The sequence below is a fragment of the Triturus cristatus genome, chromosome 1_1 (assembly GCF_964204655.1).
Source record: "Triturus cristatus chromosome 1_1, aTriCri1.1, whole genome shotgun sequence".
Taxonomy (NCBI): domain Eukaryota; kingdom Metazoa; phylum Chordata; class Amphibia; order Caudata; family Salamandridae; genus Triturus; species Triturus cristatus.
This window is the reverse complement of record NC_140579.1, coordinates 66,811,335-66,838,288: the sequence shown is the minus strand read 5'-3', so window position 1 is coordinate 66,838,288 and position 26,954 is coordinate 66,811,335. Positions and strand designations below refer to the sequence as shown.

Sequence of the window (26,954 nt, the reverse complement as noted above, 5' to 3'; positions counted from 1 at the left end):
AGCGGTCAATATGTTACCTGCCACCCTGTAATAATAATGCATTATTAGTTCTGCTATGTGCTGTATAATTTAGTTTGGGATCTCCAAGTGACTGAAAAAAGAGAAAACCAAAGACCAGTTGTGCTTTCAAAATGATAAACAAATGTTCACACAGTCTCCATAAAATTTCCAATCAATAACTTTATATGTGTTTAGTTATCATACATAATATTTTTTAATATCCTGAAAACTGGATAGCACATTAGTATTCCAATATTTGACAATCTGAGTGTGTCAGGCCGGCCCTGCAGGGGAGGAGGCGACAAAGTCCAGCTCTAGAGAATATCAAACCCTGCACATGCGCATGTGCAAGCACTGGCAGGCTCCTCCCAGAGGTGGAGGGGCGACGCCTCAACTCTTCCAGTCCTTGGAGGTCTCTGTTTCAAACCCTAAGGTAGGACAAGCATTCATGGCCCCACTGCTGCTAAGACATCCTGCTCAGACAGGCTGACATCTGATAGGTAGGTGGGTCTGAATGCATTGTCATCTCTCCCAGTGATGAACCTCAGGAGCAGCAACCACAATGCTCACTTGAACTTCGCGATGAGGAAGCCGGCCAGGGAGATCAGGACCAGCAGCAGAACGATCCGGAGGATTTGGAGAGCCGTGTGCAGATCACCCGACACAAGCTGTCCTTGGATTCCTGTAATTAAGGAATTGCATCAGTACCAGTAATACAGGTCAAATATTTACTCATTGGAATTGCAGATCAACGAAACAGGAAATGTTTGATTCCCGATAGTGGTTGAATGTCAGAATATTGAGGACAAAAATATGGACTACCAGAATATCATGAAGGTAAGCATGTATAGATAAGTATAGGTTCACTGCACCTAACTCCACATCTACATACACTAACAATATATAAATCTTTGAGGTACAAAGATGTGGAGTTAAGAGTCAATCAATGAATGAATACAGATTTATCAAAAGCAGCTAGTCACTCGTGAGGGTATCCAGGCGCTATCCAGATCCAGGTTATCCAGAGTAGTAATATTTGGCAGGTGATGTAAACACCTCTCAAATTCTAGTAGTAAACTCTGGCAGATAAGGTACAACTGGCACCCGTGAGACTGCTCCCTTTGGCACTACTGGTAGCAGAATTACCGCCACCATGGTGTAGTGTAACAGCAGTAATCCCACTTCAGCTAAGGTTGCACCGGTATTCAAGAGCATCCATGACAAGTTTTGTCACACAAACTCCCATACTGTGAGGAGTAAGTGTGCATACAGATCACTGCAGGGGTGTGATGGGCTCTCTATATACTGCCTTTCTATCTGCTTCGTTCCTCACTGCTCCTCTAAATCACTCTCCTCCTGTCTCTAACCATTACACCTCTACAACTTCCTCTTCACTGCCCCTTTATTGTATCTCTCCTTCTTACTGCCACTGTCTCCTTCTCAATCTTATTTACCCTCTTACTTTCCCCTTCCCCCCATCGTCATTTCCTTGATTCCCCTCTCTTTCTTCTTACATTTCTTACCCTTTGTAAGCCTCTGTTCATATTTCATTGTCTTATCATTGCTCGATCTTTTTAATTCCTACCTCCTTTTCTCTGCATTTACCCTTTTCCTCCTTCCTGCCTGCTTCACTTCTCACCTTTCTCACCCTACTTCCTCTTTGTCTCCCTTCTCCTTTATATTCCCTTCTATTTATTGCCACTACTTTTATTTCTTCAAGTTTCACAGGTTAATAACAATAGAGGTATAATGCCTGTCAGGGCTGTACTTGAATGAGGAAAGTTGAAGCTGGAGACCTTATAGGGCCTAACAGCATGGGAGATGGTTCATCACATTTTGAATATAAGTTGGAAAGTATTAAGAAGGATAGGAATACAGAAAAGTTTCTCCACTTGTGAAATCTAAATAATTGTTGCCATATTAGGATTGGCCAATGCTCTTAATATCATTGCTAAATCTCTGCTCTCGCCCTCTCTGCTCATACATGGAGTTTTCTGCTCCCCATACTTCTGCTGACCACTGGTGGCTGGTGGGGCATTAAGTTACCCTACATTCCTATGAGCACAGCAAAGAACCATATTTCTTTCAGGAGATGCTACAGGGTTCTACCCTGAGACCCTATTGATGAAAGGAACAGCACCATTTCGATGAAGATTTGCAAAAACGCAATAAGCTCTGAAGGGCACTCAATATATTCTAGTACTTTTAAGGTATGCCAAGACAGCCTGATCCTCATTCTAAAGACCTAAAGACTGTAGTCCAGTCTTTAGGTCTGGACTACAGGCAGCTTTAGCTGTTTCACTGGCCACCATATGGAATCTTCATGGCTTCTCTTTGAGTCCAACTCTTTTCTACATCTATGGGACCCCTTCTGCTGGGATAATCAGATCCATTAGCGGTGACGTGGTCCTAAGTGGACGGCAAGTAAGATGAGTTGCAGAGAATGCAAGTGAAACACATGAAAACTTCTGTGCATGTGTGTCCTAAATTGCACTATGGGTGAAGGCAAATTTCCCCCAGCGTATAAAGAAACAGAAGTAGTTCTCTTTTGTGGAAACCATGGTTGTTCCACGAGCTTGTCGCCCTAGGAGTTGGGAACTCTACCAGAACGTTTTCAGCCAGGAATCTTGACATCGTTTTGGAGAAAAATTTCTCTATGGCACACTAAGTTAATTCTGTATCTTCGCCATGCTTTGGTATCCCTAAATCACTCCACAATGTAATGAAATGGCTTCCCCATCAGCATCTGCGAAATTGTCACATAGGCTACGATCAGCAGCTTTCTTAACGATGGCAAAGTCATCTATGTTGGTATTCCCAACTACCTCATGAAGTTATTGCAAATTGTTCAAAACACAGCAGCCTGATTGGCTCTCAATCTCCCTGCATGCACCGCAGTACCCTCTTGTCATACCCACAAAGCTCTGACTTCTGCGAGCCTTCCCATATGATCTGCGCCCGACCTTACATTTGGCTAATGTTCCATGTATTTGCCTTACAAGGTCTGGACTTTTTCTCCAATCTGACAGCCCATAACTGGAACCTCCTTCACCTTTCTATCTGACTGTCAGAAAATTCCCAAACTTTAAGAAGGAGCTTCAAACCTGGTTCTTTTAATCCTTCCTGGTGCCCTTTTTCTCACCCTCGCTACTCTAAACCAGTTCAGTAAATACCTTAGCGCACGAATACCCCAATGGGAGTGAGTGGACAATCACGATAACTTGACATGACATAAAATGGCTAGGTATGACATGGCATGACATGACATGTCTAGACATAACGTAAGATAAACAGACATAACTATGACACTATGGGGTCTATTAGGATGGCGGTCGGAAAATCACTCCGACCGCAATGGTAGCGGGAAAACACCGCCCACTAGGACCGCAGCAGAACTGTCGGTCCAATTAGTATGCTCCACAGTCGAAATCTGAATGCAGCGGTACAATCGCGGCATTTAACATTGCGGCGGTTGCTGCTGCCAGCAGCACCGCCGCGGTGTCCAAAAAGCATGTCCAGCATTTCCCTGCACTGCATGGCAGGCATTGCACAGTGCCTGCCACCTGGTATAGGGACATGTAGGGGGGTACCATGGATACCCCCCCAGTGCACCCACACCCCCAAACATATTGCAATGGGCCCCCAGAGACGTTCTCCGCATGCCTTTCCATTGCGGTTCCACCGCCGCGGAAAGGCTGGCTACCGCCGGCATCATAATCATGCCGGCGGAGCCTGGCCCTGCACCGACCCCATTTAAGTGGTCCAGCTCCGCCCGCCATGCAAGCGTGCGGACTGCAAAAAATCTCACAGCCGCGGTCGTCACCGCCATGCTAATGGGACCGGCGGTTTTCTGGGTTGCGATTGATTAAACTAGACTTAACATACCTAGACATAGCATAACTAAACATAACATAACTAGAAATAATATAAGTAGACATTACATGATATGAGTAGAGATGACTAGACATATCTAGACATGACGTAACATGACATACCTAGACATAGTTAAACATAATATAACATAGTACAACATAATATTACTAGACATAACATAACTAGGCATACAGAAGCTTTCAGTCAACGCTCTTCATCCTTTGGTCTGTACATGACAAAGCACAAGATATGAATGAATCCTAAAGAAAGTACATTCAAGTATAAAGCAATATACAAAAGAACATTGGAGAATGCAGAGCATAAGCTGAGCGAAAATAAATATTCCAAAATAAAATACAATGTTAAGTTTAATGCAGTAGAAAACACCAAAATATAATACTGTTGCATTTATTCACAAAAAAATGCATGCTTACCAAAGAGAACTTATTGGTTTTGCCAATGCTTATGTACAGGTTTCTCATGGGTACATCCAGTATGTTAGGAATTACCCCTCGTCAGGCGCCAGAATTTCTTTCCTGGGACTCCCTCAGGAAAAGAATGACGTACAATCTTATGTAAGAAACCGTTGCACTGCTGCAACCCTTCTGCACCTCTCTTGTCTGCGAGTAAAGCTTGGTACATACACTACTCAAAAGTCAAAATGAATGGCGTCATGTGACTAAAACAGTGCACGTCATATAACAGGTAACCATGGTTATTTAGTTTTACATGCAGATGAAGCAGTACCAGTGCTGGAAATTAACGAGTTTGTAAAACTTAGAAACACAGGGCGAGATTCACAAAAGTAGCTTACACTTTTGAGAAACTTGCACTTTTGAGTACATTTATTACTTTTTGGCATATTGACAAAATCCGAGTGTAAATTACTACGAACAAAGAAAACTGTGATTTAGTTCAGAACCACATATCGCCAACCACTGGTGCTGCAACACTCTCCCATAGGAAATAATAAAGGAAAGGAACTCAAATTAACCCCCATAGGAAATACTGTTAAATTAAATTAAATATTTTGAAATAGATAAACATATAAATAATTCTAATTTAATGTTTAAAAAATATAGAAATAATACATTGTTATTATTTAATAAGTAATATTGTAATACCCCATTTTAAATTAAAAACAGATACAATAATTTTCATTAAAATAGAACTGCATGTTAGGCTTTGATTTGATTAGATCTGGCTTTAGCCATGACCTATTGATTTTACTAATCGTATACATTTCATATACTTCATTATAAGGACTTTTACCTAGCCTTCTTCAGTCATTAGTCTGACAGTGTGGCATTCATATTTGTCTTCGTCTCTCTACAACATAGAACATGGGCAGCAATTTAAAGTTCTCAAGTTTTTGTGTGAAACTGGTGAGCAGCTATAAATTGCAATGCTGAATTGAGTAGTATGATTATTAAAGGCCTAGGAAACTACATTAGTATCTGGCATATGCTGTTAAATAGCATCAGTTATGTATTAAAGAACTATTTGCACTGGAATGCATTATTTGAGAGTTTTTCAACTACACACGATTGCAATCTCAGTCGCACAGTTCAGCGGTCTCCTTGATAGAGCCGCTGGCAGACATTTTCATGCAATGTAAAGGCAAGTCTTAAACAGCATCTCAGTAGGAAACAGAAAAACAGAGGCATGGACCTTAACCGTTCATCGTTAATCCATTCCAGGCTCATTCTTTGTGGTAAACTGACCAGAAGAAACAGTGTTGGGCACATTTTATGTTTTTTGGGCAGGTGGCTATTTTAGAAAGTGGTAAGCTGCTTATTTAGGTCTGGCTCCAGACATCTCTTGTGGTGTTGCAAGACCTCATATCTTCATAATACACCACATAACATATTGGTGCTCCATTTATACAATTTTTTTCGAATACAGGTATATTGAAGCAGGAAGGCGTGACCTACAGAACCTACTGATGGGCGCTGATGAGCAGGCGCTGCTCCTACTCGTGGGAAGAATGCAAGAAGACTGCAAAGGTGAGATCCAGTAAGGTTTGGTTCAAGTACTATCTTTATTTAGTACGAGATAAAGTAAAACACCTCCAGCTTGTACTCCAGCTTCACAGCTCTAACTTCCCTTCACATTCAAAGCATAACATTCCACCCATGCAGATGGTTCTATATTCCATTTCAAAATGAAGACAACTCTACACATCTTCCCCCTTGTACACAAAGGAAAAAAACCCAATAAAAAACAATTACAACCACATTTCAATGTCCAATTACACAGAACAAATAACTGTCTCAACAAATTGGAAGTGGGTCACCTCCAATTATACATCAATCACAGAGAACCAGTTGAGGAGCATCACATTTACAGACATTCCCTGTGCTCCAAGCAGAACCATCAGCTAAAATAAGAATATTCTTCTTTACAGCTCTTACTTGAACAGGTTTAGAAAATTTGCTCTCACCCTTGATTACTATCCCACTCTTCCTGGTTGCAACCCAATCACCTTCTTTTGTGTCTGGTATTTTAACAGCTTTCCTGTCATTATAATGACTATCGGCAGCCAATTGCTTTTGACACACATCACGCTCAACAGCGGTGCAATCAACCCACACACACTATTTTATCTTTCAGCCAACCAGGTACTTCCTTCACACCTGGCTCACGCCCTTTGAGAGAGACGAACGGTGACACACCAGTCACAGAATGTGGCATCACTCTATACGACCACACCAATTTCTTCAATTCTTTCAACCAAGACAATCCATTCGACAGCGATAGTTGTATATTATCCATTATCAAATGATTTATTCTTTCTAATATTCCATTAGCAAGGGCCCTGAACAAAGCAACCCTTTCATGTTTGATTCCTAGTTTACTCAATAAATTTCCCATCTTTCACAATACCAACTGTACCCCATTGTCAGACACCAAGGTCTTCGGAATTCCCTCTTTCATGAACACTCTCTCCAAAAATCCCAGAACCTTGTCTGTATCAATGCAATCGGTAGTTTCAATGACAAACCACTTGGAGTGGTAGTCCACCAAAACCATCACAAACCTGTTGTGAAAACCAAGTCTGGAAATCGGACCCAAGAAATCAATTGCTACTCTCTCCCAAGGATGTTTGAGAAAAGCAGTGCAACTAGAAGGAGGCTGCCTCACAAGCTTAGTCTTATCACCGTTCGCACCTGCATAACACTCCTTCATTACTTCCTCAATGTCACTGTCCATTCCTGGCCATTAGAAGGACTGTCGGATCCTCCTCTTTGTCATATTCCTTCCCAGGTGACCCTCATGAGCGATGTCAATAATCCTCCTTCTAACCCCCACTGGTGGCACAAATTGACTCCTCCATAACAACATCCCATGATACACACAACTCGTCAGGTACATGATGATAGCCCTTAAAACAGACATCATCCTCATGATTACCCCAACCTTCAGATACATATTTCATAACCTGTTGTAAAATATCATCCTCAGACGTGGCGAATGCCCACTCTTCCTTATCGAGAGCAAATTCCCTTTCACTCCCTACTACACTAATCTCCTCATCCACCACATCTTCATCCTGCACCACCACATCGAGAGGCATCCTGGACAAACAATCAGCAACTAAATTTTTCAAGCCCTTTACATATTCCACTTCAAAATTGTACTCCAGTACTGATAACATCCACCTAGAAATCCTGGGAGTTACATTACCTTCTAAACCCAATTCCCCCTTAAACAAATGAATAAGGGGTTTGTGGTCAGTACGAACCTTGAAAGGTAGACGCCAAACAAAGTATCTGAAATGATTTATGCCCCAACAACACGCTAGAGCCTCCTTTTCAATAACTGAGTAGGATGTTTCAGCATTCTGAAGTCTCATAGATGCAAATCCAATGACTCTTACTTGTCCATCATAAATCTGAGTCAACACGGCCCCAACTCCAACAGCACTTGTATCAGTGGTAATAAACGTTTTAGCATTTACGTGAAAATGGCCAAGAGTTGGAGCTTGAGCAATACAGCTTTTCACCTGATCAAATGCTTCACTACAAGCCTCATTCCAAACAAATAGAACACCCTTCTTCATTAGTTGTCTCAAGGGTTCTCAGTGAAACCTTCCACAAACTTGGAACAATATTCTGCCAAACAGAGGAAAGATTAAAGATTTCAACTGATCCTTAGTAAGGGGATTAGGAGCATTCTTTACGGCAGAGACAATACTAATTTTTGGTTTGATCCCTACCTTACATATTTCGTGCCCCAAATAAGTCACACAATTTTTCTTCAATAGACATTTTTCTTTCTTAATTGTCAGCCCATTCTCTTCCATTCTCCTCAACACCTCATCAAACACCTCATCATGATGCTTACCATCCTTTCCTACAATTAACACATCATCTCGAAAGCAAAGAACATTTCTCAGCCCTTCAAACATTTGTTGCATTTCTCTCTGGAACACCGCTGAGGCAGATGCTAATCCAAACGGCATTCTACAGTAACGAAATGCCCCCAGAGGTGTACCAAAAGACATGAGATGCCTAGATTCTTCATGTAACTCTATTTAGTGATAAGCAGCTGACATATCGATCAAACTAAATACGTCTCCCCCACCCATGGCAGTTAACATTTCTGAAATATTAAGTAACGGCTGCCTATCAACCCAAATATTTTTATTCAGGTCTCGCAAGCCCAAACATAAGCGAATCTTCCGTCTTTCCTTAGGTGCCACTTCAATGGGCGCCGACCATTCAGAGGCCTTAATGGGCTCTATTATTCCTTGTGCTAAGGGTGTTTTAAGTTCCTCATGAAGAGGTTCTCTCATGAGATGAGGCACACTCCTCACTTTGTGAACAACTGGCTTAGAATTATTTTTCAAAATGATTCTGTGAGAAAATAATTTGAGTTTTCCGAGATGATCAGAAAACACCTTAGGATACTTCTCCATCACAGTCACCTCATATGTATCAATATTGTGTACAACCAAAGTAGTAACTAGTAAAGTGGCGTAGGGATTTAGAATTAAATTGAGATCTTTTTGGTGATGCCACCCTAAAAGGTCAGACCCCTGTTTGGTCAAATATACATGTCCAAAAACTTTTTTACCATTAAAGGAAATTACTATCCATCTCATCCTCACAATTTCTATGATTTTTCCACCATAGCCAGCTGCTTTAATGTCGGGCTTGTCCCACACCAACATTTCCCCTCTCCACATTTTGGAAAACGTTTCTCTAGAGAGTAAAGTATACAAACTCCCTGAATCCACCAACATTTCAATTCCACATTTGTCCAAGCTTATAACACAATGAGGTTTCTCTAATTTGGTTGTGCTTTCCTTGGGAACATCATCTATTGATAAATGTGGATCAACATCGGAGTGCATTGATTTTTCGCAAACTTCTACACTCAACATTAGTTAACGCACACTCTCACAAGTGTCATGCACCGCTTGTACCCGAGTGAATTGAGTTTTCGTTCTACAAACCTTAGCAAGGTGACCTTTCCTACCACAAGCTCGACATGTAGCACTCCTGCCCATTCACATGGTACTGGAAGCAATATGGCCAGGATCGCCGCAACGGTAATATTTAATCACTCTAGTATCAAATATAGGAGTTGGAGAAGGAGTTTTCCCAGATTCATTAAATTTATTAGAAGAGTGGAAGGTCGTAACAGATTTTGCTTTCTTGGTTTCATCAACAACTGCATGTACTTCAGGTACCTTTGGAATATGTTCCTTAGTCAACACTGAACTATTGCATTTGTCCATCTCCTTAATCCACAAATCTGTGTGCTCCAACCCTTTACCAATTTCAATAGCTTCTTCAAGTGGAGAGGTGTGGTGCAGCGGCCAGGGCAGCTGACATCGGAGCACAGGGTTCACGGTTCGATCCCCGGCTCCGGTGGCAGCTCAGCACCATGTGACTCTGGGCAATAGCTCACTTAGGGCCACATGTAGGTAAATTACATTTACCGATCCTTAAATACCGAATTTTACCGATTCGGTATTTATGAATCGGTAAATGTAATGTAGGTAAAAAAATACCGATTCGGTAAGTGTCGGTATTTTAGAATCGGTATTTACCGATTCGGTAATGGTAACCTGTATCTCATTGATTCCCATGGGCCACGAGGCCCATAGGAATCAATGGGAAGCCAGTTACCATTACCGAATCGGTAAATACCGAATCGGTAATGGGGGGAGCTCAATCAAGGGTGGCAGGGTGTCACATTGACACCCTGTTGCACCCCTGATACCTGCATGTGTGCACATGTGGCACACATACATGCCCTGAGGGCATGTGTGTCTGCCACATTGCACACATCTAAGGGCCAAATAATGCCTTAACTGAGACATTCGTCATTTACCACCAACTTTCAGTTGGTGGTAAATAACGAATCCCCACACCCACCACACACTCCCCCTACATCTCATTTCTGTATTCGGTATTTACCGAATCGGTAAAATTACCGATTCGGTAATTTTACCAAATCGGTAAAATACCGAATACAGAAATTATCCCCCTACATATCAAAAGCCTAAATACCGGTCGGTAACGGTATATTTACCGAAAATCGGCCGTTACCGACCGGTATTGGGCTACCTACATGAGGCCCTTAATTTCCACGACGGCCCCCAGCGCCTTGAGACCCGTAAGGGCGAGTAGCTCGCGCTTTATTATAAACGGACTTTGATTACAATTTATCTCTAACTCTTTTGTTATTGGTACATATTACAATTTAGTCCTGGATAAGAGAATCAGCAAATTCTCCAAGTTTGCATGTTAGCGAAAGTCCCCTTAGCGCAGCAACATAAATTGCAATATCTTCATCTACCTTTTGAGTATGACAAAAAAATGTATGTCTCTCTAAAACAGTGTTAATTTATGTAATGAAACAAATCTCGAGCATTTGCAATGTCATTTCGTAAACATTATTTGGCTGACCATCCCCATTCCTAAAGAAATTTCCAGAAGATCCTCGTATAAACGCCTCCCTTCAACACCTAAGTGATGGAGTAATATGGCTTGTCTATGCACCGTACCATACTTGTCAGCTCCTGTTGCTAACACGTAAGTAAGAAACAATTTTTTCCACTCCTTCCATGGAATAGGAGGTTCACCAGGAGTAGCAAGAAAGCTAGGTGGTGCAGACAAACTTTGATCAGCGATAATCACAGATAACCGCACGCAAATAGCATAGAATTTAAACTATTCCAATCACATGTAATTACCCTCAACAAATGTTTAAAGACAAATACAATGTGGTTCAACAGTATGAATGGGCTACCTGTAAGAAAATATGGGTTAAACAAAATAATGAACTAATATAAAAAAATTAAAATAACGACAAAATAATAAACCGGTAGTCATCTGTTTCTATTGAAGATAGTATGTTTCTAGTTCAAGAAGATTGATGTGAGGAGTGGACAATTTCTTTGTAGACGTGGATACAAAGTGTTTAGAAGTAAATGTAGTCGGGTCCACTTTAAGATGGCGGCCAGAGGAAACAGAAACGTAGTAAAGCAAATTCCAGCCCAAGGAGTTAACATGGCCGCCGCAATGCGTGGTTTACGTATGTTTTCATTAGGCAATTGGAGTCAGACATTCATGAGGCAGTGCGCGAGAGCAAAAGCTCGTGAAGAATGCAGACAGAAGCAACGCACAAGGACTCCGCGAGAATGTGAGCGTGACTAACGGTCCATTCAAAATTGAAGAGTTTGAAGAATTTATCCTCAATGCTTTCTCTGCCTTGAATATTGCAGTTGCAAAACAGCGCACTCTCACACTGCCAGCATAGCCTAAATGTCATTAAAATAGTAGAGCAACAAGTCAATTCAGTTCTCACCGCTCAACGCCGGCAGCAAATGTGATAACAGTCTCTTCGAAATCGAAGGATTTGTTCACGATGCTTCTTCTGTCTTGTATACCGCTAGATCGCAGCTACAGAACAGCGCTCCTTCACACATTCAGCACTAGCGTAAATGTAGTCAAAATTATATCAAGCAGCAGTTCCATTCAGTTTACACTGCTCAGGGCTGGTAAAGATGTTGCCAAAATCATCCAGCAAAGTTTAACCCTTACAGTAGTTGTATTGGTAGAAATCCAGGGGTGGAGGTGATAGTAAACTGCCCCCTGCGCAGTATGGGTTCGCCAACTCGTCACCAATGTAAAGATGATATCCAGTAAGGTTTGGTTCAAGTACTATCTTTGTTTAGTACGAGATAAAGCAAATCACCTCCAGCTTGCACTTCAGCTTCACAGCTCTAACTTCCCTTCACATTCAAAGCATAACATTCCACCCATGCAGATGGTTCTATAATCCATTTCAAAATGAAGACAACTCTACACAGACCTTGTTACAACTTTCTCGAGTAAAAAGCTGACTCTGCTGCTCTCTGCAACCCTCGCTTTGTTGTGCCAACTTAAGAACCAGGCATGTTCTTGAAGAGGGGCAATAAGTACTGTGGAGTGGAGTCCCATTTACAAACTTATGTCTAAGGTGAGTTCTTTTTTGGTTGAGGAGCTGACAGCAGTAATGATGCACTAGGAGAATCAAGCCATGAAGAGGCATCTTATGGCGTTTTTAGGCTCGATTGGGGGTTCTGGGGCACACATGGGTTGCTGGGCCTAATGTGGCAGGTGCCAGCCTACTGGGGATACAGCATCAAGTGCACACTTTTAGCATGTGACTCTCAGGGCAACGAGGCAAGCAGTCCAAGACTTACTCAGAGAGGCGATGTGGGGTTAGAGCCTCAGAACCCCCAAAGCCTCAGGAATGCTAGTTTTACACAATGTTAGCCTGGCAGGCTACTTGCCACCTCCAAGTTGTACAAAGCATAAGATGATGGACGGAGAGCTGAAACTTTTCAGACACTTACACCCAGTCACAGATCTGGGTTGAATCCATCATCGTTCTTTAGCTCACTTCGCCACCACAGTTCAGACACAGCTATATGCAAATCAGTCTTGACCCGGTGCCTCATGGGAACAGTCCAGCCTGAACTGTCAATCCATGTCTTCCCTGGACCGGAAACAAGCATCCTGGGACCGGTTTCGGGCTAATAGCCCTCTTCAGCCAGGCTAGCTTGAATCCAGTGGCAAAGTGAGCAAGGGACCCACGCCTGGGCAGACCCTGCCAACTTAGGGCAAACAAAACAAACACGAGGAGATGATGAACGGAGCACTGAAACTTTTGAGACACTCACCCCCAGTCACAGATCTGGGTTATATCCATCATCGTTCTTTAACTCACTTCGCCGCCCCAGTTCAGACACAGCTATATGCAAATCAGTCTTGACCCTGTGCCTGTTGGGAACAGTCCAGCCAGAACCTCCAAGTTGTACTGCATATTTGCAAGGGCTCTCCAATTTATGGATTCTGATGACTAGCAGTCGTACAGTGAACTCTACTGGCATGAACTATCATATACCTATGCCACATAAATGACTATGCCATATTGAGGCGCCGGGGTCGGATCAGGCGTGGATGCTGCAATACACAGCGTATCGCTGGCTGATGAATTACGCAGCCGAATATTCAAGCACGAAGCTTACTTTGAATCGTGCACTGTGGATATTGCTAGGATAGAACCTTTCGTGGATTAATTGCTTTTCCCAGCCATAGTGAGGCTAGGACGGAATTATAACCAGTCAGAAGGCTTGAAAAATTGGGCCAGATATACTAAGCCCTGAGGAAGTCACAGGTGTCTTGTCCCGAGCGACGAAACACGTGTTGGCTGGAGTCTCAACAAGAAAATATCAAACTACTCTATTTTGCTATGCTTGTTCCTTCGATATAAGTTGTTGACTTGTGATATTACATATATGAGTGCCAGGGTTTGATAATAACATACCACATGCTTGATCAACTCTGAGGTGCACAAACACCCCCTGCAAGAAGTATTGTCGCATAAGCAGCGCCAATCTGGTAGAAATATGATAACTCATGGCAAGAGTGAGCACTTATCATGCTGGAGACATTCCCAGGGGTGTCGCTTGGTCAGTAAGATTGGGGTGTGTGAGCTTCAGATTTTCCAACAATCAGGCTAGCATATAATGTTTAAATAAATTATAGGATGAGAAGGGTGCATGAGAGGGGCCTAGGGGACAGTGGAAAGGGAGAGGAATGCGGATTGGTAGGAATACTAAGAGAGAAAACAATATTTTGTGAAACATTCAATAGTCTGAGGACTTTCAAAACAGAGAGGAGAGAGTGTGTGTGTATTTTTGCCCGAATGTATGTACTAATCCCTGGGGAATTCCGACTGACATCTCACAATACCAGTCTGAAAGCACCTGTTTCCAACTATTTATCAGAAAATACATTTATTAGAGGGGTGTAACACTCCAAAGACCCTCCCTGGACATTCCCATGGTAAAAGAATTCCACAGTTCACAATAAGACAGCTCAGTGAGTTGAGCACTCACTGCAGAGATCCATATGTACTCTGCAGGTCACAGGTTTGTATCCCAGCACGCGCGACTCAGCATTTCATCAATCTGAGTATGAGAAAATGAAAACCATTGAGTTGGGTAATACTAACCCGGTTGCAGAAGCGCAAAGAAACATTCAGATTGTGTTATGAGCTATTCCAATGATCATCATTAGTTTTAGTAAAAAAGACCAGCTGTGATTCAAGTGGGTCACAGCGATTCAAGAGTGGATTGCGGTTTCTGAGAGAGAGGGCGTCATTCGATGACTTCAGGAAGGATACAACACACACAAAAGTAACCACAAGCGAACCCACATATAGGTCACCACTGTCTGAGGTGGAGTGCATTTGCATGTAGGTACGTTGTTGCGTCGCTTGCAATCTAGAAGGAGGCAGGAGATGGTGGAAGAGGGAGAGAAGATTGTTGTTGCCCTGCCAGATATCTCCCACCCTCTTGCATCTCCCCCGCCCTCCCCATCCTTCACAATGCCCCACACACTGGGGCATCACAAGAGCAGCCCCAGTAGCATCACAACTTCGCACATTGTCAAAATGTCACTAGTTCTGCAATAGAAAGAACAGATAATATGTGGTAAAATCTGGTCATGTCATAACACAACATGCAAAAACATTCCAGCAGCATATCTTTGACCAGAAGAAAATGCCATGTACTCACTCATATCCAAGTGAAATTTAACAAGGGCGGTTACCATAACTGTTTGTGTGGATAAATGCATTTCAGCCTGAAACGGTAGGCGCTAGTCACCAGCTTGGGAATTTACTGTCTCCTTATGGGCCGAACAGTAACAACAATACCTTATCTCTTACATATCTTAACTGAGTCAAAGATAGAGGGATGTGAGGTTGCAAAGACCCCTGACTCACAAGTTCACAAAGAGGACAAAGTTTAAACAAGCAGTCTAGCGCTGACTGCAAGCCTTTAGCTTTGTCAATGCTTGTTTGTTTTGCCATTGTTTTGGCAAAACTTTACTTTTGCGGAAGCTCCCAGGCCCTCTTGGAAGGGAACTTTGTGTGTGGATGTGCTCCTTGTGAAAGGGTAGAATGCCATCACTCAGAGTGAAGTTAACCAACAGCTGAAGTGGGCTGGTCATTGTCTTCTGATGTGTGGTGTTAGTGGACTGGGTGGAAGAAGAATGTGAATGACACCAGAAGAGATGTAGATGGCAGATCCACGCTAGCCAAGTCCAGGCTTCTTTCCTGGTGACCAGTCTGCTGAAAGAGAACTAAAAGGAATGGTAAATGCTGGATGGATGGTTTGATGAGGGGGTCAGACTGGCCATAGTGGGCATCAGCGGGGCTGGAAGGGTGGGGGCCGTTTGTTTGTTACTGGGGTGTGGTTTTTTCAATATCGACACCCAGTAACAAAAGCAGCAGTGCATCACACTTGCACCTCCCCCTGCCCCCACCCCACATCCCGCCGGGGGCTGGACCTTCAAAATGACAGGGGCTGCTTTGGGTTTCCAGTCCACTTCTGGGCTTGGTGACTGGCTGTACATGCAATGTGTGGTGGATGAATACATACATTTAAAGCTGCTTTGGTAGATGAATTGGTATACTCATAAACTAAGAATGAATTAATACAACAATTTGTTACAGACACGTGTTTCACAGGGGCTTCAATGTGTAGAAAACAGTCCCAGTGTGCATGGTTAAGAGTATGTAAGTCATTGAGACATATCTCCTCTGCCCACGCTATAGCTCCAGATAGTTTTGTTTTTGAAGCCCTCAGTTTTGACAGTTTGAGTTCTGCTACACAGGACTCAGGTCTTTAAGTATACTGTAAGAGGTATCCTCTCTCCAGTTCAGGCCATCAAAGTGAGGCTAGCCTGACACTGGCTGCATCAATAGCCTGTCACTGGGCTCCCACAAGCTGTCACTCTGAGGTTTGAATTGTTGATAAATGGCACACTGTGACTTGATTCTAGGTGTAAATGCTTGACCAGTGTATGAAGGTAGATGGAGTTCTAAAGTGCAGATTCCCTGGTGTCGCAAGCATCCTCCATCCTTCTGACTAAAGCCTTCTGAGGAGTAGATGGTTAGCTCTGGAATATGACTTATTTCTTTTGTGGAATGTTATGTGCGCCGTGTTCTGTGGATGTGACGTATTGCTTCTGGGGGATTCTAGAGAGGCGGTTGGAGGATCATGCTCCTCAGACCATGGCTGTTTATGAGTGTGTATGTCTTTTATTTCTTTTGTGGAATGTTATGTGCGCCGTGTTCTGTGGATGTGACGTATTGCTTCTGGGGGATTCTAGCAAAGCGGTTGGAGGATCATGCTCCCCTGACCCTGGCTGTTTATGAGTGTGTATGTCTTTTATTTCTTTTGTGGAATGTTATGTGCGCCTGTTCTGTGGATGTGACATATTGCTTCGGGGGGATTCTAGAGAGGCGGTTGGAGGATCATGCTCCCCTGACCCTGGCTGTTTATGAGTGTGTATGTCTTTTATTTCTTTCGTGGAATGTTATGTGCGCCTTGTTCTGTGGATGTGACATATTGCTTCGGGGGGATTCTAGAGAGGCGGTTGGAGGATCATGCTCTCCTTACCATGTCTGTTTATGAGTGTGTATGTCTTTTATTTCTTTTGTGGAATGTTATGTATGCTGGTTCTGTGAATGTGACGTATTACTTCTGGGGGATTCTACAGAGGCGGTTTAAAGGTCATGCTCCCCTGACCATGGCTGTTTATGAGTGTGTATGTCTTTTATTTCTTTTGTGGAATGTTATGTGTTCCGTGTTCTGTGGATGTGACGTATTGCTTCTGGGGAATTCTAGCGAGGCAGTTGGAGGATCATTCTCCCCAGACCCTGGCTGTTTATGAGTGTGTATGTCTTTTATTTCTTTTGTGGAATGTTATGTGTTCCGTGTTCTGTGGATGTGACGTATTGCTTCTGGGGGATTCTAGCGAGGCGGTTGGAGGATCATGCTCCCCTGACCCTGGCTGTTTATGAGTGTGTATGTCTTTTATTTCTTTTGTGGAATGTTATGTATGCTGGTTCTGTGGATGTGACGTATTGCTTCTGGGGGATTCTAGAGAGGCGGTTGGAGGATCATGCTACCCTGACCATGGCTGTTTATGAGTTTGTATGTCTTTTATTTCTTTTATGGAATGTTATGTGCGCCGTGTTCTGTGGATGTGACGTATTGCTTCTGGGGGATTCTAGGGAGGTGGTTGGAAGATCATGCTCTCCTGACCCTGGCTGTTTATGAATAAAATAACTTCAACAGGTTTCACATGACACCTTGTTATTACAGCTTCCTACCACAGGGAGATGTATAAACAAATACAGGCCCATGCCTAGCTCGCCGAACATGTCAAGGAGCCGTGAAGTCTGTCGATGCACCCTCGTTCGTGTCCTTGTCGCCAAGCTAGGCTGTCACTGGTCCCAGCACCGTAGGCCATCGTTTGCTCCTCTTGGAGATCACAGAAATCTCTGGTGTGCCAGAGGAAGGAAAACTGAACAAGGGAGAGACTACTGCCATCAAGAGGAAGGAAGGATACAATGCAAATGAGCTGCAAATTATCTATATATCAAAATGTCAATGTTTTTATCATGCTATGCCTATTTGATTTCTAAAAATCAATAAAGATGTCTTGGAAAAATAAGAGGGATGAAGTAGCCAGTGAGAGTTCCCTGGCCTGAAGTCATGTTTCACAGGCTGTCACTGACATCACATTGTATTTAAAAAGCACCTAATTTACACGTAAGTGGTAACGGGTCACCGGTTGGTGTTAATTAGCAGATGCATCCACTGCCTCATGTAGGATTAGAGGAATAGTGCTTCGCCATCACAACTGTGATCTGGAATGGATAACCTTTTCGGTAGTGCAGCTGGGGACACAGCTTTGAAGGCATCTCTTCTTTAGGGCCCGGCTTTTGATGCAGGGTTCCCTGGAGTTTTTCCATTTCCGGTCTGCAATGCACAATATCATAGCCCGGACACGAAAAGTGTTGGAAAAGTGTAAAAATACCCCACACTGCACTGCAAAGTACTAGTGTGTGGTTGACATTAGTTTTTCGGTCTGACCTTTTGATTTTGCTAACATATGTATAATATACTTCCTTGAAGGGGCTTCCAGCCAGCTCTCTTCATCCATTGGTCTGTTATGTTTTGCTGCTACCCACTACACCATACAGCATGGGGCAATGCGTCTACCTACTTCAGACACTGGTTAACTTTACTTGGAGTGACTGCATTTGCTCTTTCACAAGGAGCACATCCACACATAAGCTAGTTCTCTTCAGTGCCAGTGCTTTTGTTTTTAGGTCTCGCCTGAGACAGCGCTTTAGCGCTGCCCTGGCGAGACTTATAGTAAGCGAGTTTTGGAAGTGCAAACAGTGGCTTTTCAGGCCTCCAAATACAGTGCATGTGCGTCGGCCGGGCGCGTGCACCATTTGGAGGCCTGAAAGCACTCGTTTGCTTTCACTTTCGCGGGCCGCACGGCCGCTTTGATGTGATCGCGATTACTTTCACACACGCACATCTTATCTGCCCCATACCTTTTGCTTCTTCTGTCTCACCCTCGTACCCCTATCTGTTTTTTCTCCCGTCTCCCCCACCCCACTTCTTTATGTTTAAGCACTTCAATAGTGCTTCCTACTTTGGTTATGTTCCTATTACAATACCACCAAATGCAACTGACTGTATTCGATGTTGCTTTCCTCAACCCCCCATACCCTCCTTCTCAATTGCGGCGGTTGGTTTCGCTTCGCACTTGAGAGTTCAGCAAGTGGAGACGCTTCAATGCTTTCCAGGCAGAACACAAACTACAGCAAAAATCAAACAGATAGTATATAAAAGCTTTAATCTGATAAGATTTTAAAGCAAAAATGATTTTGAAAATTTGGGCCCACTACCCATGCAAAATGCGCTGTCTACCGGCAACTTATACTACATTTTCAGTTTTAGAGTCCTGTGTCGTATTTGCTTTCTGCACATTTTCTGTGGCACCACTGGGAAAGTCAGCTGTAATATATTACATTTGTGCACCGGCAGCGGACTGAAACTTCCCTATATGAACGTGAAGGAACGCTGCTGGAAACCCCCACCTGCATTCCAAGGATGCCAGCAGACAAACAACGCCTCGAGACCTGCCAGCAAGAACCGCTTCACAGTTAAGCCGACACTGCTTCTCGCATGATTGACTATCAGGGAAGGCCCTTAACTGGCACAGGATATCGCCAGGGAATGACTTACATTATTATGCTTGTTTCGACAAGTTTCCTTTCCCTGCAGTGTTTGTAGGGGCCTTGAGTAAATGTTCAGGACGTACGCAGCTAAGACAATAAAAGCGACGCCCCCTCCAATTTCCTTCCAGGCCGACCTGTGCTTTCTTCATCCGGACATTTCACCTCACGGGGGGCAAGGAGGTTTGTTTTACAAACCAGAGGCTTCTGTGATGATAGTAGGTCTCCTTAATTGTTCACTTTGTAAACCCAGCAGTCCTCCTGGGGAGATCAAAGCGGCCTTCGGATAAAGGGACCCCCCCTTGGGCCATCTGATAATGAGGAGCCCGGAGCCGCCCTCCTGGGGGCGCAGGCGCGCGTGCCAACACCTTGCTATCTAGCTGGTCCGCCAGGGTCCCTTGCGTCCCCCCCCCCCCCCTCTCTGGGACATCAAACACCAGCCCGCAGCGCCAGCCCCATTCAGATGCAAATGTCACCTCATCATCAAAGAGGGGAGAATCCAGGAATGGCATCCGGTGCTCTTCCGGGGAGGTCACAGGGCCCAGGCGTGCCTCTGCCCTGGGCCACGTGGTGACCTGTCTAAAGCACTTTCTCCAGAGGAAACAGCGACATGTCTCAGCTGGAGTAGAAAACACAACATACCACAGACCAAAACCGGCACTCCGGTCGAATTCAACAAAGCTGGCAGCGCTCAGCTTGACTCTGCCCTTTCATGGAAATCTAAGGCTGGGATTGCAGAGACATCAACAGATGTCCAGGTGAGGGCAGCGCTTACTGGCAAAGACAACTTTACCTGGCCTCTGGCCAACATGTATCGACGCCACACTACAGAACTGGAACTTTCAAGGAACAAACCTGTTTGCACTGCTGTTTCCATGAATTTTATATCTGGAATCTTAACGTATAATTTATAAAGTAAAGCAAAAGGATGCATACACCCCGCATGGAGAAGTGAAAGAGCTCTTCAAAATATGATGCAATCCACTGAGAAAGAAAATGAAATACATCAAAGGTGGCAATCCGCAGAAAATAAGATTTTACGTAAACTTGAAGTCTAACTTTTAGGACAAGTCAAAAGGTAAAGAGGCAATTGAACCTCATGTCACCCTCAGTCCTTCATTTTAATGAACAACAACATGTACAAACCCCACAGTACCTCCAACTGTGCGATGAAACAGCGCAAACCATACAATATAAAATGTGACAACATGAACTGATGGCGAGTGTTAGACCTGGCGGTTTCGGGTTGGCTAAGGCTTGCGCCAAAGCCAGGCAGAAACCACCACTCTAGTCAGGGCAAGGAAGTTACACGCCAAAGATAACCCCTGCTCACCCCCTTGGTAGCTTGGCACGAGCAGTCAGGCTTATCTCTGAGGCGATGTGTAAAGCGTTTGCGCGCGCACCCAGCAACAACACCCAAGGCCCACCACAAAGGAAACTCCACACAAGGTATTCTATAAAAATAACCTTTGTATTATACACAACACATTAGATAAGAACACACACTTTACAATGCGCCAACAGGCACGGGCAGAATTTACAAGGGATTATAAATATACAGGGGACAGGGCCACCTGGACCACTGTCAAGAATTAGCACTTTTTGATATTCAGCACACAAAATATATAAAATCACTGTAGCACAAAAATAATCTGTATAGCACACAACCAGTACTTACTGGTATCGGGGAAGTACCACCTACGTAACCCTAACTACCTTAGGAGACTGTCACGCAGGGAACTAGAACCTCACTAGCACCACCTGTACTAGGAGAAAGCAACAACCACCTACGTATCACAATACCTGTAGGGGTAATAGAACGTTACACATGATGCATCACATTCAGAGGTGTAGGGAAGGAAAACACATGATGCCTAAAAACATTCAGAGGTGTAAAGCAATGGCACATGACGCATCAAAACACATTCAGAGGTGCAAGGAAGGAACACACATGATGCATAAAACATTCAGAGGTGTAAAAGCAAGGCACATGATGCGTCAACACACATTCAGAGGTGCAAGTAGGAACACAATTGCGCAAAACTCCTATGCCACCACCTGTGGCAGTCCCTGGGCCAACTGGCCTGGAAGGGGCTAGGACGCCCTGCGTTCAGCAAAGTCAGGCTGCGCCAGCTGCGCAGACTAAAACAAGAATGGTCCCCCACCTAAACGTGGCAGCTGCCCACTAAGTGCTGGGCAGCTGGAAAGCGAACTTCAGGCACTCTGCGTGCCTCTGGAGCCCTCTCTGGGCTCTGTTCATTCAAGATGTGCCCCCTAGAGCCCTCGTGGCTCTGCACAACGTTGGAGCCTCACTGGGCTCGAGAAACAATGTGCCAGCTTTTGGAGCCTCACTGGGCTCGAGAAACAATGTGCCAGCTTTTGGAGCCTCACTGGGCTCTCTCGAAGTACCCCCGGTCGTTGGAGCGTCAGCGCTCTAAATAGGCATGCCCCCTCTCGTTGGAGCCTCACGGGGCTCGTGAGCACAGCCCCCTGCACCCCCCAGCAGATGCGCGGAGTCCCCCAGCCCTCTAGGCACTCACCGGCTGCTCGGGGGACTCCCGCGTCGTCTCCGCTCTCCGGGGAAGGCTCCGAGGCTTCTTGACACCGCGGAAGGGGCAGGCACCGACAACGTGCCTCGCGCCCCCTCCGCACAAGCTCCGGCCGTGCTCCTCTCACAGTCCAGCGCAGGGTGGGCTCCCGCCTGGACCTCCACTCTTCCCGGGCACTTCTCCTCGCTGCACAGGAGCGCGGGGTAGGCTCCCGTCCGCTTCCTGTTTCCAAGTTCCGCCCCCGTCTCCACGAAGGCTGCCTGACTTCCGGGTTTCCTCGGCCCGGGCTGCAGCGGTGATCGGAACCCTCAGCAATAAGAGGGGTAGGCTCCCTCGTACATGCAATCCTCGGCGGGGTAGGCACCCGCCGCAGCGATAAGCAAATAAGCGGGGTGGGCACCCGCAAGCCGAATCAAAGCGCTTCACAGCGCTACAAGGTGAGCCAGCGCTCGCAGCGCTACAAAGGATCCTCAGAGCGCTCCCAGGCTCTGAGAGACAGCTAGTCCAGGAAAACAGCGCGCACAGCGCTTACAAAGTTCAGGAAGCGCTCCCAGGCGCTATGGATCACCAGAAAGGTCCAGCAAAGAGTCCTCAAAGAACAGGGGGCACAGGCTGGGCCCAGAGCCAGCACACCGGGCCCTCCAGCAGGGAGGCAGTCCCCAGTGGCGGTCTCTCCTGGCGCCCAGCAGCAGCAGGCCCCCCCTCAAGTGGATCCTGCAAGAGAACACCATGTAAGGGGACACAGCCCCTTTTTATACAGTACAAGGCTTTGTCTAAGGTGCAGGGAAGGGGCGAACCAGTTCCAGCAGGTTCCTGAGCACTTTGTTTTGCTCAGCCCCTCTCCCTATTCACTGGCAGGGCTAGGGTCATTAGACGCACCACAGGGGCCGGCGCCAGCATTGTGTGGGGGAATCCCTGTCCTATTCAGGACCCAGGTACACTCCTCCCCAGCCATCAACATGCTAACTCCCCATTCACCACTGGGTGACTCCTCCTGACTCTGGGGAATTCCCTAGTCCGTCACCTGACCTCACCAGCCAATCGCCAGACAAGCCACACATTTCAGACTGCACACTGAAGTGCCCACTTCTAGAAGTGGCACTTCCACACCAGGTACATGCACGCTGCACACATCAACGCGCAGCATTCACTCCCACGAGTCCGCACATACCAAACACGGGCCTGCACACCCCACGCATCAGGAACTACCGGGACACATACATTCCCCCATGCATTCCTATGGGAGGGCAGGCCAACCTCACAACACGCACGCACTTTACCCTGGGACACAGCGGTAAAGTGCGCAGAAGTCACTAAAATCACTAAACCAAGTCACCATATTACGCAAAAAGTTTCGGGGTGAACCGGCCAGAAGGGCCAAGTCCAACACAACCCCCTTCCAGCCAAAACGCAGGGTAGACCAATCACCACCGTGATGGACTTCCCTGCTTGGGGCGATAGAACACGGACGCGGGCCCGCCACTGCCGGGACACCCTCCGGTTCTACGCCACGGTGAACCCATGGAGTTTCTTCTCAAACCACTCTCCGGACCAACTGGGCTACCCCACTGGTACTCCCAAGCTGTCCGCGGCCAAGACCAGGCCCTAGGCCACCCAGGTGCCACTGGTCCTTGCCTAACCACAGAGTGGGGGGTAGTAACCCCTGGCACATAGCAGCCATTCTCCACTCTACCCCTCATCAGGGCAGTTCTGAACTGCCACCGATTTTCCAGCCTAGGGTCTGTACCCTCAGGCTGACCAGAAGTCACGGGTGAGGCTCTCCTCCCCCTACCTCTTCTCCTAGGGTTCCGCCCTCTCCTCCTCTGAGAGGCGACCCCGTAACATAACTCACCAACCAGCTCAGGACCCCTCCCTGAGAACTGGTCTACCAACCTAGGGTTTAACCCCTCAGGTTGCACCGGGGTCAGAGGTGGGCTCTCCCACCCTCTGCACCCCCTTCCAGAGTCCTGCTCCCTACCAACTGGGGCGGTACCTCTGGAAGAAGAACCGGTCAGGACACTGGTTACAGTAGTCAGACCCTTCAGGTCAGGCTGCTCCTGAACCTGGCCTTCCAACCTCCGGTCTAAAACCTTCGGTGGAATAATTGCCTGGCACTCCAGGACTTCTGGGGATTTGCACACCATCCCCCCGAGAGTAACATATGCCCCATATGTTGCATGACCGTCTGCCTGGCGCAGATCTCCCGTCCCCTGTCCACCTGACAGTGCGCGAAGATCCCCCAGGCCAGACGTGTAGTCGCCATGGTCACTTCTAGGAGACTCAGCCCTCCCGGCTGGTCTCTGACCCACTGGCTCCTCCACCGGGGAACACAGCCCCATGCCACTCCTCTCGCTGGACTTCTGTACCCTCCCTACTGGAGCGGTACTGCCAGACTCTAGAACCACAGGAGCCCTGCTTACAGGCGCTCCAGGTCCTCTACTCACTAGGTGATCCTCCTCAAATGGGCTAACAGGACAGCCTAGGTCCCCAACTTGGTGTTCCCTCCTGAAACCACCCAAGTCCTGAGGCAGGGTTTCGTACGTCCGGGGACCCTCGGTCACCCACTTACTCCTGCTCCACTGAGCCAGGCCGTAAGCCCCTACACCCTCCTCGCTACACTGGGACCTAGCTGGGCTACACGGAGCCTCTTCCACCACGCTGGGCTGGAAGGTACCTGAACCACAACTTGAGTCACTCCCTAATGACTCCAGAGAACCTTTAGCGCTTTCCCAGCGCTCCGCTTCCTCTGCCAGCGCCCAAGGACAAAAGTAGTCATACCTCACCAGGTGCTGGCGCAACCCTGGAGAACAACTACTGAGCATCTGCTCTTTGACAATCATTTTGAGCACTATATCCAAATCCTCTTCCGTGTTGACCTCCAGCCAGTCCCACAGTGCCTCATGACAGTCATCCACAAACAACCCCCACGACTGGTGAGACGGTTTTCTACTGCCCCTGAACTTCAACCTATACTCCTCCTCTTGGGAAACAGGTACCAGACTGGGTAAACTGGGAGTGGGACTTGTCGCACGGGACTCTATTTCGCTGCCACCACTGGACTCAACCCTCCCTGGGGAGCCCAGAAAACTACGACTGCGCGCAGGCGATAATCTACTCTCCAGCACTGATTTCTCCCTGGCGAAGGCCCTCTCAGCCTCCGCCATCCTCTCCTGCGCTAAGACCCTCTCGGTCTCCAGCTTTTTCTCTGCCATCGTCAGCTGCGCCATCCCCCAGGCATGCTCTAACCTGAGCTTCTCCATGGCCAGCTGATGCTCCCTCTCTTCCCTCCTATCCACCCACTCCTCTGGGGACAGGGAAAGGGATGGGGTGCTGCTCCTGACACTGGACCCAGCAAGGGACTCCCTATCTACGGGGTCTCCACTCTCTACTGACGTCCCTGTCAGGTAACCTTCCTCCTCCTCAGATTCCTCAGGGCTCCCCTCAGACCCACCACCCTCTCGGCGTGCGGCCCGGGCCCTATCTTCCTCGCTGCGCTCTCGCTCCCACTCAACCTTTTGCCAAGTGATCAGGTTGTCCCTCAGTTTGGACTGGGTATCTAACTCACCCACCTCTATGTCCCTCTCCTCACAGAACCTTACCAGCTCCAACCTACTGTACCTAAACAGACCACAGAAGTTAAAAGCAGGCTCCATTTTGGCGGACGTTCCTGAGAAGAGTTCAACACAAGGAACCTGGGGGTTGGAGCTACACAGGAGTACACAATTCACAAAAGGTTTCAGTGAGCTCTCTATCCTGGAGAACTCACACTCACTGTCTAGTGCCCCACACACCATACACACCCAACCCTCCCCTCGGACTGGTAAGGCAGTTTCTACCACCCCTGATCCCTCAACCTGACCACCACGTGACACAGGTACCAAACTCTGGGCGCAGGGCGGGGGGACAAATGTACTGGACACAATTACACAATGATACCTTCAGAAGAAATAAAGGAACCTCAAAAACAATAATCCCTAAAATGTGATTTATCTAATGCAGAGTTTTGTGGTGTAGCCAGTCGCTGCTGCGGTACAGCGCAAACGCAAGTCCAAATCCCACCGCTGATCACCAATGTTAGACCTGGCGGTTTCGGGTTGGCTAAGGCTTGCGCCAAAGCCAGGCAGAAACCACCACTCTAGTCAGGGCAAGGAAGTTACACGCCAAAGATAACCCCTGCTCACCCCCTTGGTAGCTTGGCACGAGCAGTCAGGCTTATCTCTGAGGCGATGTGTAAAGCGTTTGCGCGCACACCCAGCAACAACACCCAAGGCCCACCACAAAGGAAACTCCACACAAGGTATTCTATAAAAATAACCTTTGTATTATACACAACACATTAGATAAGAACACACACTTTACAATGCGCCAACAGGCACGGGCAGAATTTACAAGGGATTATAAATATACAGGGGACAGGGCCACCTGGACCACTGTCAAGAATTAGCACTTTTTGATATTCAGCACACAAAATATATAAAATCACTGTAGCACAAAAATAATCTGTATAGCACACAACCAGTACTTACTGGTATCGGGGAAGTACCACCTACGTAACCCTAACTACCTTCGGAGACTGTCACGCAGGGAACTAGAACCTCACTAGCACCACCTGTACTAGGAGAAAGCAACAACCACCTACGTATCACAATACCTGTAGGGGTAATAGAACGTTACACATGATGCATCACATTCAGAGGTGTAGGGAAGGAAAACACATGATGCCTAAAAACATTCAGAGGTGTAAAGCAATGGCACATGACGCATCAAAACACATTCAGAGGTGCAAGGAAGGAACACACATGATGCATAAAACATTCAGAGGTGTAAAAGCAAGGCACATGATGCGTCAACACACATTCAGAGGTGCAAGTAGGAACACAATTGCGCAAAACTCCTATGCCACCACCTGTGGCA

At 46.2% G+C, this 26,954-nt stretch overlaps 1 protein-coding gene and 1 long non-coding RNA gene across 2 annotated transcripts in view; one reads left to right on the top strand and one right to left on the bottom strand.

Moving 5' to 3' along the window:
* Positions 1-160: 160 nt before the first annotated feature.
* Positions 161-26,954, bottom strand: part of LOC146869428 (natural cytotoxicity triggering receptor 3-like) — a 56,103-nt gene continuing 29,309 nt past the window's right edge. Inside the window, exon 3 of the mRNA XM_085653914.1 lies at positions 161-682. Coding sequence (XP_085510040.1) covers positions 567-682 — 116 coding nt within the window. The 3' untranslated portion in view covers positions 161-566. The remainder of the gene's footprint in view (positions 683-26,954) is intronic.
* Positions 5,777-26,954, top strand: part of LOC146869427 (uncharacterized) — a 66,250-nt gene continuing 45,072 nt past the window's right edge. Inside the window, exon 1 of the long non-coding RNA XR_014981420.1 lies at positions 5,777-5,879. This is a non-coding gene — a long non-coding RNA (uncharacterized LOC146869427). The remainder of the gene's footprint in view (positions 5,880-26,954) is intronic.